This window comes from Orbicella faveolata, unplaced genomic scaffold, assembly GCF_042242905.1.
Source record: "Orbicella faveolata isolate gen_17 unplaced genomic scaffold, um_ofav_v1 contig_15, whole genome shotgun sequence".
Taxonomy (NCBI): Eukaryota; Metazoa; Cnidaria; class Anthozoa; order Scleractinia; family Merulinidae; genus Orbicella; species Orbicella faveolata.
This window is the reverse complement of record NW_028301542.1, coordinates 3,984,579-3,997,022: the sequence shown is the minus strand read 5'-3', so window position 1 is coordinate 3,997,022 and position 12,444 is coordinate 3,984,579. Positions and strand designations below refer to the sequence as shown.

General features: G+C 37.2%; 1 protein-coding gene across 2 annotated transcripts in view; it reads right to left on the bottom strand.

Moving 5' to 3' along the window:
- The window catches only part of LOC110064879 (1-phosphatidylinositol 3-phosphate 5-kinase-like), a 46,202-nt gene that overhangs the window by 31,655 nt on the left and 2,103 nt on the right, over window positions 1-12,444 (bottom strand). For both annotated transcript variants that reach the window (XM_089288026.1, XM_089288027.1), the window contains exons 4-13: window positions 9,876-10,027; window positions 9,075-9,195; window positions 8,449-8,655; window positions 7,214-7,244; window positions 5,783-5,880; window positions 4,367-4,677; window positions 3,717-3,831; window positions 2,828-3,025; window positions 1,907-2,092; window positions 881-1,000 (exon numbers count right to left, since the gene is read on the bottom strand). In XM_089288026.1, coding sequence (XP_089144152.1) covers window positions 881-1,000; window positions 1,907-2,092; window positions 2,828-3,025; window positions 3,717-3,831; window positions 4,367-4,677; window positions 5,783-5,880; window positions 7,214-7,244; window positions 8,449-8,655; window positions 9,075-9,195; window positions 9,876-10,027 — 1,539 coding nt within the window. The remainder of the gene's footprint in view (window positions 1-880; window positions 1,001-1,906; window positions 2,093-2,827; window positions 3,026-3,716; window positions 3,832-4,366; window positions 4,678-5,782; window positions 5,881-7,213; window positions 7,245-8,448; window positions 8,656-9,074; window positions 9,196-9,875; window positions 10,028-12,444) is intronic.

The window sequence follows — 12,444 nt, the reverse complement described above, 5'->3', positions numbered from 1 at the left end:
CTTAGATAGTGCAGGTCCACATCAGGACTTAACGTCTTGCCAATTGATCTGTAACCTGCTTTATCAAATAAATCATGTATGTATTGACTCGGTGTTAAACTGAAGTGCTACCGCGGTCCGCAGTCCCGTAGTGGTGGACTTTGAAATTAGGTAAGTATTGTAAACTACTGCTATCGCGGTCCGCAGTCACGTAGTGTTTGCATGGCTTTCTGCAGACGCGTTTCGAGAAATCGTATCACTTGTCTGCAGACGTTTAGAGAACGAAGTATACATTGCGTGTATTCTTCTTGTTTTGTTTGCGTGCGCACTTAGGTTACATTTCAGGAGAACTGAGGAGTTTGTGATTGCGGACTGCGGACCGCGGTAGCAAGATTTGTTGAGGAGTATTTCAGTGGCAGAGTGTTCTGAAGTTTAGCCGGCGTGGATGTTTTTCTATCTTTAGTTAGTAAACCAATATTTTCAGGTTTCCTTCAATTTAAAGGTAACTTTCTACGTGGCCAAAATAATGAAAAATGCCGTGACTGAGCTCCTCTTAAACTGCTCCATATTATATGTTTTCAGCCAAAGATTCTGACATGTTTTCACTAGATCTTCTGTAAAAACATGTCATAATCTTTCAATGAAAACGAATTTAACAAATTAAACATGTTTAAGGTACTCTTAATTCTCTGAAACGCGATATGCATGTACGCTTGTAATCCTTTCGGTCAAGATACTTAAGGACATCATCGCACAAGAGCAATGTCTAAAATAAACACCAAGTTCTCCAAAAGAGAATTATAGAAAATAGATAAAAACAGTAAGGAGAATCTAGAGGCTGAACTTGAAAATTAAAGTGTCTACAGAATGTTTATGTGAGATATTGTATGTACAGTGTTACCTTAAGAGTGTATCTCTGAACTCTGAATGATTGACAGGAACCCAGTTGTGGTCGACTAAGCTGCTCCATGGAACAAAGAACATCTGCTCGTGTGCATCTGGCTATGCGCTCAATCACTTCCTGAAAAATATGAGCTTTGTTTAAAATACAGCACCAGTATATAGTGAGTGATGCTGCAAAAATTCAAATCCGACTCACACGCAGCCACTTTTGCTGAAGTACATGTGCTTAGCCCCTTAAAAATCAACTTCTATACAGAACATCAAATATCTCTGGAAGACTTCTAGCCTCCCACGCAAATGTTTTTTTTTTGGGCTTGTCACACAATCCTTCTTCCCATGGGGAAGGACGATTGCGTGACAAGTCTAAAGATCGTCTGCATGGAAGGCTAGAAGTCTTCATCTTCTTCGCTGTAAAATGGACAGGCAAAAAAAAGCTATAGTATGGAAGTCATTGAATGACTGATCCAAAGGGGAAACACTGTTTCTCATGAACCTGAATGTTCCCAAATGGCAGAGCCGATGGGGAATGTAAAGATTCAAGGGAAATAATATTAACTGGTCCCCCAGGAAGCAGTCATTTATAAATGATTTGTTCTGTAAAACAACAAGAGCATTAAGTAGGTCCAAAGTGAGGACAGCAGTTATCAGTCAACATTTGCAGGTAATATTGCACGTGACCGTGTTTTGCACTAAAAAATGCTTGACAGCAAAACTTAAACATTATGCTTTGCTGTCAGATGATTGATGCCGCATAATGTCAAAGTAACTAATAAGAGCATGTACTGTAGGAGAAAAAATTCCAGATTTATAGCAATACAGCGAACTCCTTTCTAAGGCAAACACCTTCCGGAGTAGTTCAGTGGAGTCTGGCTTAACAGTCTGAGTCTAGTTACAGAGAAACAACTGAAGTTCACTTAAGACCAATGACAGAGACAGTCATATCCAACTGAGGGAGGTGTCTGCCTTACAGTGATGTCTGCCTTGAGAGTTGTCAGCAGGATTTTACTTCATTTAAAGTACTCACTGGTTTAACATTCAAGACCAGAGTGATCCCATGTTGCAAGAGCATGTCCTGAGCCAGTCGTGAAACAGTTTTCTCCACCAACAAAATGTTCGGTCGTAAAGAAACCACTCTTGCTACAAAGTTCTTCAGAAATTCGAATTCTTGGAGAACAAGAGGATCAAGAGAAGCCAGGCGGTTTTCATTACGCTGTGTACAAAAGGAAAAATGAGATAATGTTTTAAGGACAGGAGAAAGAACAACAAAGAGAAACACATTAAGTATGGGTAAATTATGATAGGACGTGAACTTAAGTATACTTTTTAATGTACAGCATACATTTCTTAAAAATTGGACAAGACTAACATTGTGCATGTCACTTGCTTCAACTGAAAAAAATATTATTCCTAAAAGAAAGCTGCCTTTTCACTTAAATTGCACTTCACTGATAGAAATGTGATTCAAAAGTTCCATACATGTACATCTCTTACGGAAGCTGACAATTAACTTTTTGACGACTTGATAATTGTTCTTTTACATTTAAGGAAATAATACGGTGTCTTGAAGCTCTTAATCACAATTACAATTTTCAACAATGTTTTGCAGCTAGTGGAGGCAGCATAGCCAAGTGGTCAGCGCATCAGACCCGCCATTCAGGGGTCACAGGTTCAAGTTTCTCCCTGACCACTACCTGAATTTGTTTGGCGGTAGCCCTGGGTTCAAATCCTCAACCACTCTTGTAAATAGCCAACTGGTTTGCCTCCGGCCAGTTGGGATTCTCAACAATGTTATGTTCAATTTGAATTATTTGTTCCAGTTGTTTGCTCAGGTGCTCTAGCCTTTGTGCTATAAACACTGCCGAGGTTAAATAAAGGTTATGATTATCGTTATCGCTATCATTATCCTTATTAATATTATTATTATTTAATTAGCTTCATTACTGACCTGATAATCAATGGCACAACTAAGAACCAGGATTTTAGGGTTGCTCAACACACTGGCCATCTTCTTATTTGCGATGTTCTTTGTGAACACAACACCGCTGATCATTTCACAGTCACTCTTGTTTCCTCCAGGAATCTTCTTGAACTTTACATAGTCACAGATATCCATGTCATCATCTTTACGAACATCAGGAGTCACCTACAGAGATGAGGACACAAGATTAAACAAAGTACACTCAAGCCTTCCATATGTGGAAACTCTACCATTACTTGACACACTGTGGCAACTGGAATTGTTCATGGTACTGTTTACAGGGAGGATAAAAAGTTGATGCCCAAAATTCTGTGAGTTCCTTTCACATGTATACCATTTCACATAATGTTATATACCGTTTAAAATGTTGAGTTCTGGAATTAATACCGTAAACTGCTGCTTATAAGAGGGCTCATATCCAGGGGGGCTTATGAGTAGAATAAAAAACAGTTTCGAATTGAGCTACAACAGTGTTTTTCATATAGTGGTTTTAAATTAAGCTTTAAAACATCCCTGGAAATACATCAAATTCATTTCATATTACACTAGAGGGGGGCTTATGGTGGGGGCTTATAATCAGAAACTTTAATATTTTGTTTGAAGTACAGTACAAGTATAATGCAGGGTGGGGCTAATTAGCAGGAGGGCTTATAAGTGGCAGTTTACGGTATCCATATGCGCCCCATGATAGGCCCATTGAAGTTCTGAAGGGACAGGGATCTTAAAAGCCAATTTGAGAAATTTTAAGGGAAGTATGATGCTAAACTGGAATTTATACCTTCCTTGGGAGGGTATTAATTAAAAGATATTTTCTGGGTACAACACGATAAAAATTATCTGATCTCTTCCGCTCTACCTGCTCACTGACTATCTTCACTATAGGCAATATTGTTTCTTTCCAATCAACTGACAGCCCAGCATCCCTCAACAATTGCTCCAACAGAGTGTTTAGATGGTATGCATGTGCAGCCCTGTAAGAGAAACAACAAAATGGTATGATATTTAAACCTTTTATCTTTTGACTAGCTATAGATCACATCTTTGTGCTATTTTCCCTTTAAAACATGCTCTATGGCACATGTAGTTATGGTTCAAATGTCAGTAAGGGGTGGTCTCACAGTCATCGTCAAATTTTACCAGTCAGGCATTCTTGATTTTTTTACACAGTCTTGATTTTTTAAAAGGCTAAGAAAGTCTCAAAGTACCGGTTTTTTTACAAATCATATGATGTCTGAACATCTTAGAACCTGAACATTGCAAGCTCACATTTAAACCACTTTGAATTCTCAGTCTTGCAATTGAAGAAGTCAAAATGTTTCAGGCTTGCAAAGGAAAACGCTAGTTTTGCCTTCTTGCAACGTCTTGTGTTTACCAGTCACTACCCCATAGGTATGTCATCAAGACAGGTGTTTTTAGCTGAAATGTCAGACCTCATTCTTGTATTGATGGAACACACACCTAGTAACACAAGTCTGATCTGTTTTTTCAGACTTCAAAACCACATACCTCAGACGTTCCATGGCTAACCTCTCACCATTATCCTCCCTCAGCTCGCTAATATCAGGGGCAGGAGATCGGTCCACACCAATCTTCCGTGCCATCATAGCTCCACTGAATATCTCATCCGGGGTATTGCTAGTGCTCAGCACAATTTCATCTTGATTTTTCTTGTTGCTGGGTCTCAGTGGAGTGTACGGGTACCCCTCGTTGTACACATACTGCTCCAGTGGAGGTGGAGGGGTGTCTGTTATCAGAGAAAGTTTGGAGCCTCCTACTTCACTTTGGGTGTCCTGTGATGCCATGCCAAGTTTTCCAGGCTGCAGTAAAAAAAAATGCTATTTACCGTAAATCCTCAAATTAGTGCCTCCCCTCAAATAAGCACCCCCTTCGAATAAGCATCCCACCTATCAGGCAAAATTTAAAATACATGCCTCCCCACCTCTCCCCCTATTACCTGGAAGAGTACTGAGACAACAAAGAATGCATAGTTTTGGTCATTTTCAATCACAAGCAAGCGATTATCAACTCATTCAAGCACTGCACATTGACCATTGCAACGGATGATAGTGAAGATCTGCAGATTCATTGCCTAAAGCCCAACCAACCTTGTGCAGCAAGCCTAGACTGGCTAAAGGGGTTATATTACATAGTTCATCAAGAAAGACAGGATTACTTTGAGACTTCTGAGAGACAGACACATCCATATATCACAAAAACCCTGATTATATCTGACCATGATTTAGGAAAAATTAAATAAGCGCACTCCCTTGATTAACTGCCTCTCTCAAATAAGCACCTCCCATCTTCTCCTAAATTTGAAATAAGCACCCTGGGTGCTAATTCAAGAATATATTGTATGTGTTTGCTAATGTTCCTCAAGTTTTAGATTGAAGCTTCAAGTGCTGTGATTTGCTGATTATTGGTAACTGGGTGGGAAAGTGAACTGAAATAAGTGTGTGGAATACATGAAGAACTGCACGGGCTTACTACTGGCATAGGGTGTTTCCTCTTACTATTCTGGAATGAAATGTGATCAAGGATACCCATTCCAGACTACAAACAGCAAAGAAATTTGCTATTCGATGGTGAGAGCTGTGACATTTCACTCTATAATGTGATTCATTGCATTGGTTACCATTTGCCACCACTAGTATAATGGCAGTACTCTGCCTGGATGCTATAATACTGCAAGTTATAGGGCCTCAAACCTGAAACTTCACCAGTATACTTTTTCATTCCAGTCAGTAAAAGTACCTTGCCCAAGAACATAACAGAACAACCCCTGTCCCCAGCCAGACCTCAAACTTCTGTAATCTAATTCTAATGAGGCAGCCATACATGAGGGCACCACTGGATTCCCTTGGATACAACACAACAAATCAAATCCTATCTTCTCTGGTAAAGATGTAATATATTACACACCTCTCCAAAATGTTGCAGATCAACCTTGAGTGATAATTCGCTGTCTCCTTCCTCAGAGGCGATGCCATTCATTAAATCCAGATCCAAAAGCTTTGGTCCTTACACCACACAGAAAGCAAAAATTTCATGTCAAAACATTTGATAGTTTTTTTAGCCCACAACTGCCACCACCTAACTTTAGTTTCCATAGCATGAAGTTACTAGGAGTATTTCTATTCCATCCCCCACCCCCCTCCCCTGGATAGTGTACTGGTCCATCAAAGGGTTCTACATCTACATCTACATTTATTAAGTTGATAAAATCTTGGAAGACATCACATCAACTGTACATAAGAACTAAAATACAATCTATCTATCTATCTATCTATCTATCTATCTATCTATCTATCTATCTATCTATCTATCTATCTATCTATATATATATATAACCAACCCGAGCTATCAACACTTAACAAACGTAATGAACTCGTATCATCTTGCCGCCACAGAAACAAAGCCCTCCTACGAAACAACTAACCCGTTAAATTTCGCACTGCATATATTATGTAAATTATATTGTATATAAACGGTGGTAAAGATTATTCTTATTAAATCCCCTGATGAGTGGGCAACCACGAAACAGGCTTGTAGGGATGAACTTGTAGTTTATTTGTGTTTTTCCTCCCACATTGTATTGTATTTTATTGTATTGTATGTATGTATGTATGTATGTATGTATGTATGTATGTATGTATGTGTGTGTGTGTGTGTGTGTGTGTGTGTGTATGTATGTATGTATGTATGTATATATAACCACTGTCCCCAGACCTCAAACTTCTGTAATCGTAGAAAGTTAAAAAATTAAAAAATTGTGAGGACGGACAACTTCCGACGCAAAAAAGGGTAAAAAATTTAATAAAAAACGTTTCAGTCAGAGACCTTCTTCAGTTATTACAACTTTTGAATAAAAACGAGCTTTAAATAAGATTAAGGTGCTAGTGATTACGTAATTACAAGTGACAATTAATAAAAGTACAAAATCATGCGAAAGAGCAGAAAGTGGTGTTAATTAACAAAGAACAAAAAACAAAATCAACAAAGCGCAAAAATATCGAATAAGTCAAAAACAAACTATTATGAAAATAATTGGCAGAGTCTGAGAGATAAAAGCTAAAAACTAAAAGACCAGACTGGCTAAAACAAATATTTGTTTTAGCCAGTCATATGCCATAGGCCAAGTTTGCCATATGCAAACGTTAGATAAAAGTAAATGGGTTTCTCTTGAACATTAAATTTGTCAGAACCCATTTGATACACTTGTGCAGACAGAGGTGCTGTGAGAGTAAAGTGTCTTGTTCAAGAATACAGCACATTGCCGCCCCCCAGCCATAAATATTATTACCAATCCAGAAACGAACAAATGACTACAACCACTTGTGAAATAATATTTACCTGTCTTAACATTATTTGGTTTTCCAGACGCCTGAAAGAACAAAACAAGCATTACTGACTGAGACTAAGACAATTATTATTTTTTAAACAGTAATTATTATTGGATGAGGTTTTTGTGATATCCAGAATAATCAAGTTTGAGGTAGGGGTTATCAGCCAAAGCCAAAGGCTTGATTACTCTGGATATCACAAAAACTGAATGTACTAATTGTTTTATTACACATTGAACAAAAGAAAAATGGAAGTCATGTTTTTGTTTCTGCAGTGATGGCAAGCAACACAAAGCGTGAACACTTGACATATTACTCTTAGAAATCATGCACTGCGGTCATACATGACATGATTACCTGTGACCTTGAGTGTCCTTGACATGATTATTATATAATCTGCAGCTAGATTACATGACAGGCGCTGATTTCGAAAATTCACTGTACGCTTTCGGCCAATCAGAAAAGAGATAGTGAGTTCAATGTATAATAATATTCTAAACACAACGTGATACAAAACTTGAAACTTGATTATTGCCTGGCCTCACTTTGGAGGCAAGTGGGAATTCCTTGAACATTTGGAACGCATGATTACTTCTGTCAATGGCTACATATCATTTCTAAAGCCAGAATAGTCCTGACACATGGCATTTAACAAATTGACGTCAGTTTTTCATGCGTCTGTCCTGTTATTGATCATAAATTTTGTTATAACATTGTCAAAGTAGCTGTGGATCCACAGACTACTTTGACAATGTCATGACGAAATTCATTGTCGATAACAGGACAGACGCATGAGAAACTGACGTCAATTTGTTTTTTACAATATCAAATTGTCAAATTGTCCACTCTCGCTCGTTGATGCATTGCATAAATTATAAATTCATGCGTCTGTCTGCTTGTTGACAATGAAAATTAGCCAATGAGTACACGAGAATTGCTGCAGTTATTCTAAAAATGAAAATTCATCCACTATCTGCTTTGGCTGTAATATTATCACTTAGCCAAAATAGCATAGTTAAAACAAATTTGTATAGCACACATGGCATGAGAGAATTTATCTGATATTTGTTTAGTGTTAGCTGTACATCAACCAATTAAAATGCTTTGAGATTGGCTGAGTGGTCTAATTAGTAAGTAACTGGGTTGGTTTTGATTTTATGACACTCAATTAAAAAACGTTCTATCTCACCTTTTTTTTTTGAAAATCGTGCACTAATTATATATTAAATGACTTTTTATCTTAACCTCTTGAGAGAAACTGGAATCAAACTCCTCTGAAGCTGATTCAACACCATGCTGCTCTAGCTGTCGGAACCAGTGAGGTACTGTTTCATCATTATCATCATCCACGTGTTCACTGATGATCTCATCACTCTCAATCAGGGATTCATTTTTGTCAGCAGGCTTGTCTGTCTCTGTCCAGAATAGTGATGACTTCTTAGTGGAAACAGCCTGTTTCAATATTGAAATAAAGGTCATAAATTTATCATTCCAGACATTTTTCTCTCCCTTTTCATTGGCCAAGAGCCAAACACATGACCTGTAAATAACTGCCTACAAATAACAGTCTGCTCGTGTGTAGCACTGCCTAAATGTGTTTTGCTGCAAATAATATTCTGCTCGTAAATGCGTTATTGTAACCATGCTCTCGAATGAAAAATTGCAGATCGCTTCCTTGAGCTGTCAGAGTGATTTAAATATGAAAACAAACTTGGTGATCAAATGATAAAACAATTATTGGACTTGGTTATGGCAAAATATTTTGATTTGTCAGTCTCTTGCAGATCAATTATTTGCCACAGTCTTGGCTTTATAGATTCCACCTTGGGATAGGTTCAGATATTTTCTGTAATTGTGCAATGGTTCCTTACCACTCCAGGTTGGTACAGAACATATTCATCTTTAAAGACTGCTCCTCCGTCACGTGTGTTAGGTACAGGCTCTAGCCAGCCAGACTCCAGCAAACCTTGACCAATCATAACAGCCTGATTTCTATAGTGTGTTCAATATAAGTAAATACTCAAAGATGGGTCTTCAATTATAATACAAACAAAGTACAAGATTTTACTTTGACTATGCTCAAGTTTCATGGAGTGACCTCTTGGAGACACGTTTGATATTGGTTTTCTGTTAAGAAGTCAATCAAGTTCCCCTTTAATCCTTTAGGCAGAATTCCGTTCTTATAGTTTACATATGGTCTACAGTGCAGGATTTATGTGGCAAAAGACTGTTTATTCACAAAAGAACATGGAAAATCAGTGAAAATTTGCATGACCAAAAAGGAAGCCAAAAAGTTTTTTTTTCCATAACAACTATTAATTATCGAGTGTAAAGGGTGGTCGTAAGGGGGGTTCCACTGTATTTAACAGGAACACGATTAAAAAAGTAAAACGGAAACAGCAACGAAAACAAAAAAAAAACTAATAACTCAACATAAAGACTACAAGCTGAAGATGAATTTAATTTATGAATAATCATTATAATAATTTTAAGAAAATTTTAAAAATAATGGTTTAATATATTTATTTATAAGAAAATTATTAAATTCATGGCTCTAAGTATATGCTACTTCCAGAATGAACTGAAAAATTAAAATAATTTGGAGCATTTATAAGTTTTATTAAAAGGAAAGACTAATGTCTACATGTAAGTAAATACCAAATATTTTATACCTTGTGGAAGTTTTCTCATACTTAAGCAGCCAGTCAACTAATTCACTTCCAACAAAACAATTCTGGTAAGTCCTCAAACGGAAGCGATGGCTCTGTAGTTCTAATCCAGACCTTGGGGACATTATTTGATTCCACAACTCACGGAAAGAGTCCTTAAATTGGACAAAGTAAAAACAGCATTAAAACGCTGAGTAATCAGTGAGATAATATTAAACATAGGCACGCAGGACGTGCAAGAGTTATTTTTGTGTGTGAAGTGTTGGAGATAGAAGCATTCATGGTACAGTAATGATTTGGTTAATTTGAGAAGTTTTTTTGGTTGCGATGTTACATCGGTCATGGTAAGATAGCTAAATAGTAAGCCATAAAATGTTCGACTGAACAAACTGCAGTAATCTGACACGTCTCCAGATTAATGTAGATACCATCTTATTTTCTAACAGGCAATTTGATTCGCTCTTTGATACAACCCGCACTGTCATTGGTGTGACACGCGCACATGCATAACTCCCTCGCTCACCGATCACATAACCCTTCCAACCCCCAAGAGAAATTTTTGCTCAAAAATACTCAAGTTAATTTAGAGACTTTTTCGCATTTTATACGAGTCGTAAGTTTACCTTTTTACACAACACAACACAACACAACTTCACCGAAAATAGAAGGAAAGAGAAAAAAACCCTCTGACACGTTGAAAGTCTGATTTAATTAAATGCACTTTAACTTGGTGCCATGCAGTCTTCAAAGAACATTTGAACAGTTTTCATACTTTTTACCTTTAAAAATATCGGACTGAAATGAATGTCATCAAATAAAACTATTAAACTGCTACTGCAGAGATGTAAAAACCGTCCAGAAACAAAACCTTTTTTGTTTAATATCCTGGAAACAATAGCCGATAACTTGTCAGCTCTAATTGAATTTACTCCCATATTTTTAAAAAACAAAAGTGTTAAGTTACCATTTGTTACTAAAGATAGCAAACATCTCGTGGGAAAGAGTGGTGACGATTCGTCCGCTCTAATTGAATTTACTCCCTTGTGAAAAACAAGAGTGTCAAATTACACTTTGTAACTAAAAAAGACAAAAATGTCTCGTTACATTTGCATGCAACAAGAACAAAACAATCGTTACCCGCACTTACTATTGTAACCGTTAAAACTGTTTCAAATCTTAAGTCTCGTCCCCTCTAAAACATGTCCTAAGAACTACACGCGATGATTCGTGACCTCTTATCGAATTTACTCCTTGTGAAAAACAAAAGTATCAAGTTACCTTTGTAACTAAAAATAAAAATATCTCGTTGCATTTGCATACTACTAAGTCACGAACTGTTTCAAACCTCAAGGCTCATCTCGTTCATTTAACTAAAATCCTCAGCCTAACCCACAGAAAATGTCGAAGTAAACCCAATATATGAATACTTGCTCCTCTTTTATAGAAGAATAAATATGGCCGTTCTGAACTCTATCGGGATCAAATCTTCTCACATACCATTTACCTTTACAAGAAGAAATTTGATTGGCTGTTTATAGTAGATCCAATCTGATTGGTGTGACATACATACATCTCTCACTCACTCACTCACTCACTCACTCACCCATTGACCCGTCCATAACATACCCGACGTGCCGACTAAGAGGTATTTTTTTACAAAAAAATAACTCAAAAATAAGTATCTTATTAGGCAATCATGAGTTTGACAATAATTTGAAATTATATTAATAGTACATCTCCAAACATGCTCCAAGACACATTCTTCAAAGACAGTGTAATGAGACTATAGGTGAAAACTAAATTACAGCAGCTGTATTATTAGCTCAGTGACTCAAAGATACACGAACACTGTATCAAGTTTTGGTTCAAACTTGGCCACAAGTGGTTCAGATAACGTTGAAAAGTACAGTTAACAGGAGTTCAATGATGCCCTGCTTTAATTTTGCCTGTACCGTGCCTGATTTTACATATTCTTGTACTAGAAAATTTCATTTTCAACCTTAACCCTTTACTCCCTTTATTATGTGTGCCATTTGACACACAACTTCATCAGTAACTTTGTGAATATTTGAGAGATTTCTATGAATTTTTGCCACAACAATTGTCTTGTAAAGATCTGCTTATTGAAGGCATAAAATTGTGACCCCCTCCTTTCGAAGACATGGTTGACCACCCACGAAATTTTCCAATTTCTTTTTTGAGATGCACTTGGAACACAAGACTCATTTCACATCAAGCTACAAGTATGTACTAAGACCTGCTAAATAAGCTATAGCTCAGGGGTATACCTATGATATTTGAGAGTTGATATGCACTGGAAGTCGATACTCAAAGTTTAAAGCAATTCCTTTCAAAATGAATACCTCCTCCATAGCTGCTAATGTCAGTTCTTAAATATACTGATCAGTGGTTTTCAAATGGTATATTGTACACAGGCAGAGAGTCTTTATTAGCTGATTCAGGAAAAACTGCCATTCACTTTAGGGGGTAAACCGTAAAGGGTTAGGGTAAAAATAACCTGTCCACTTCCTGTGAGATTTTGAACCCTAACACTACCCATAGAGGGACTTAC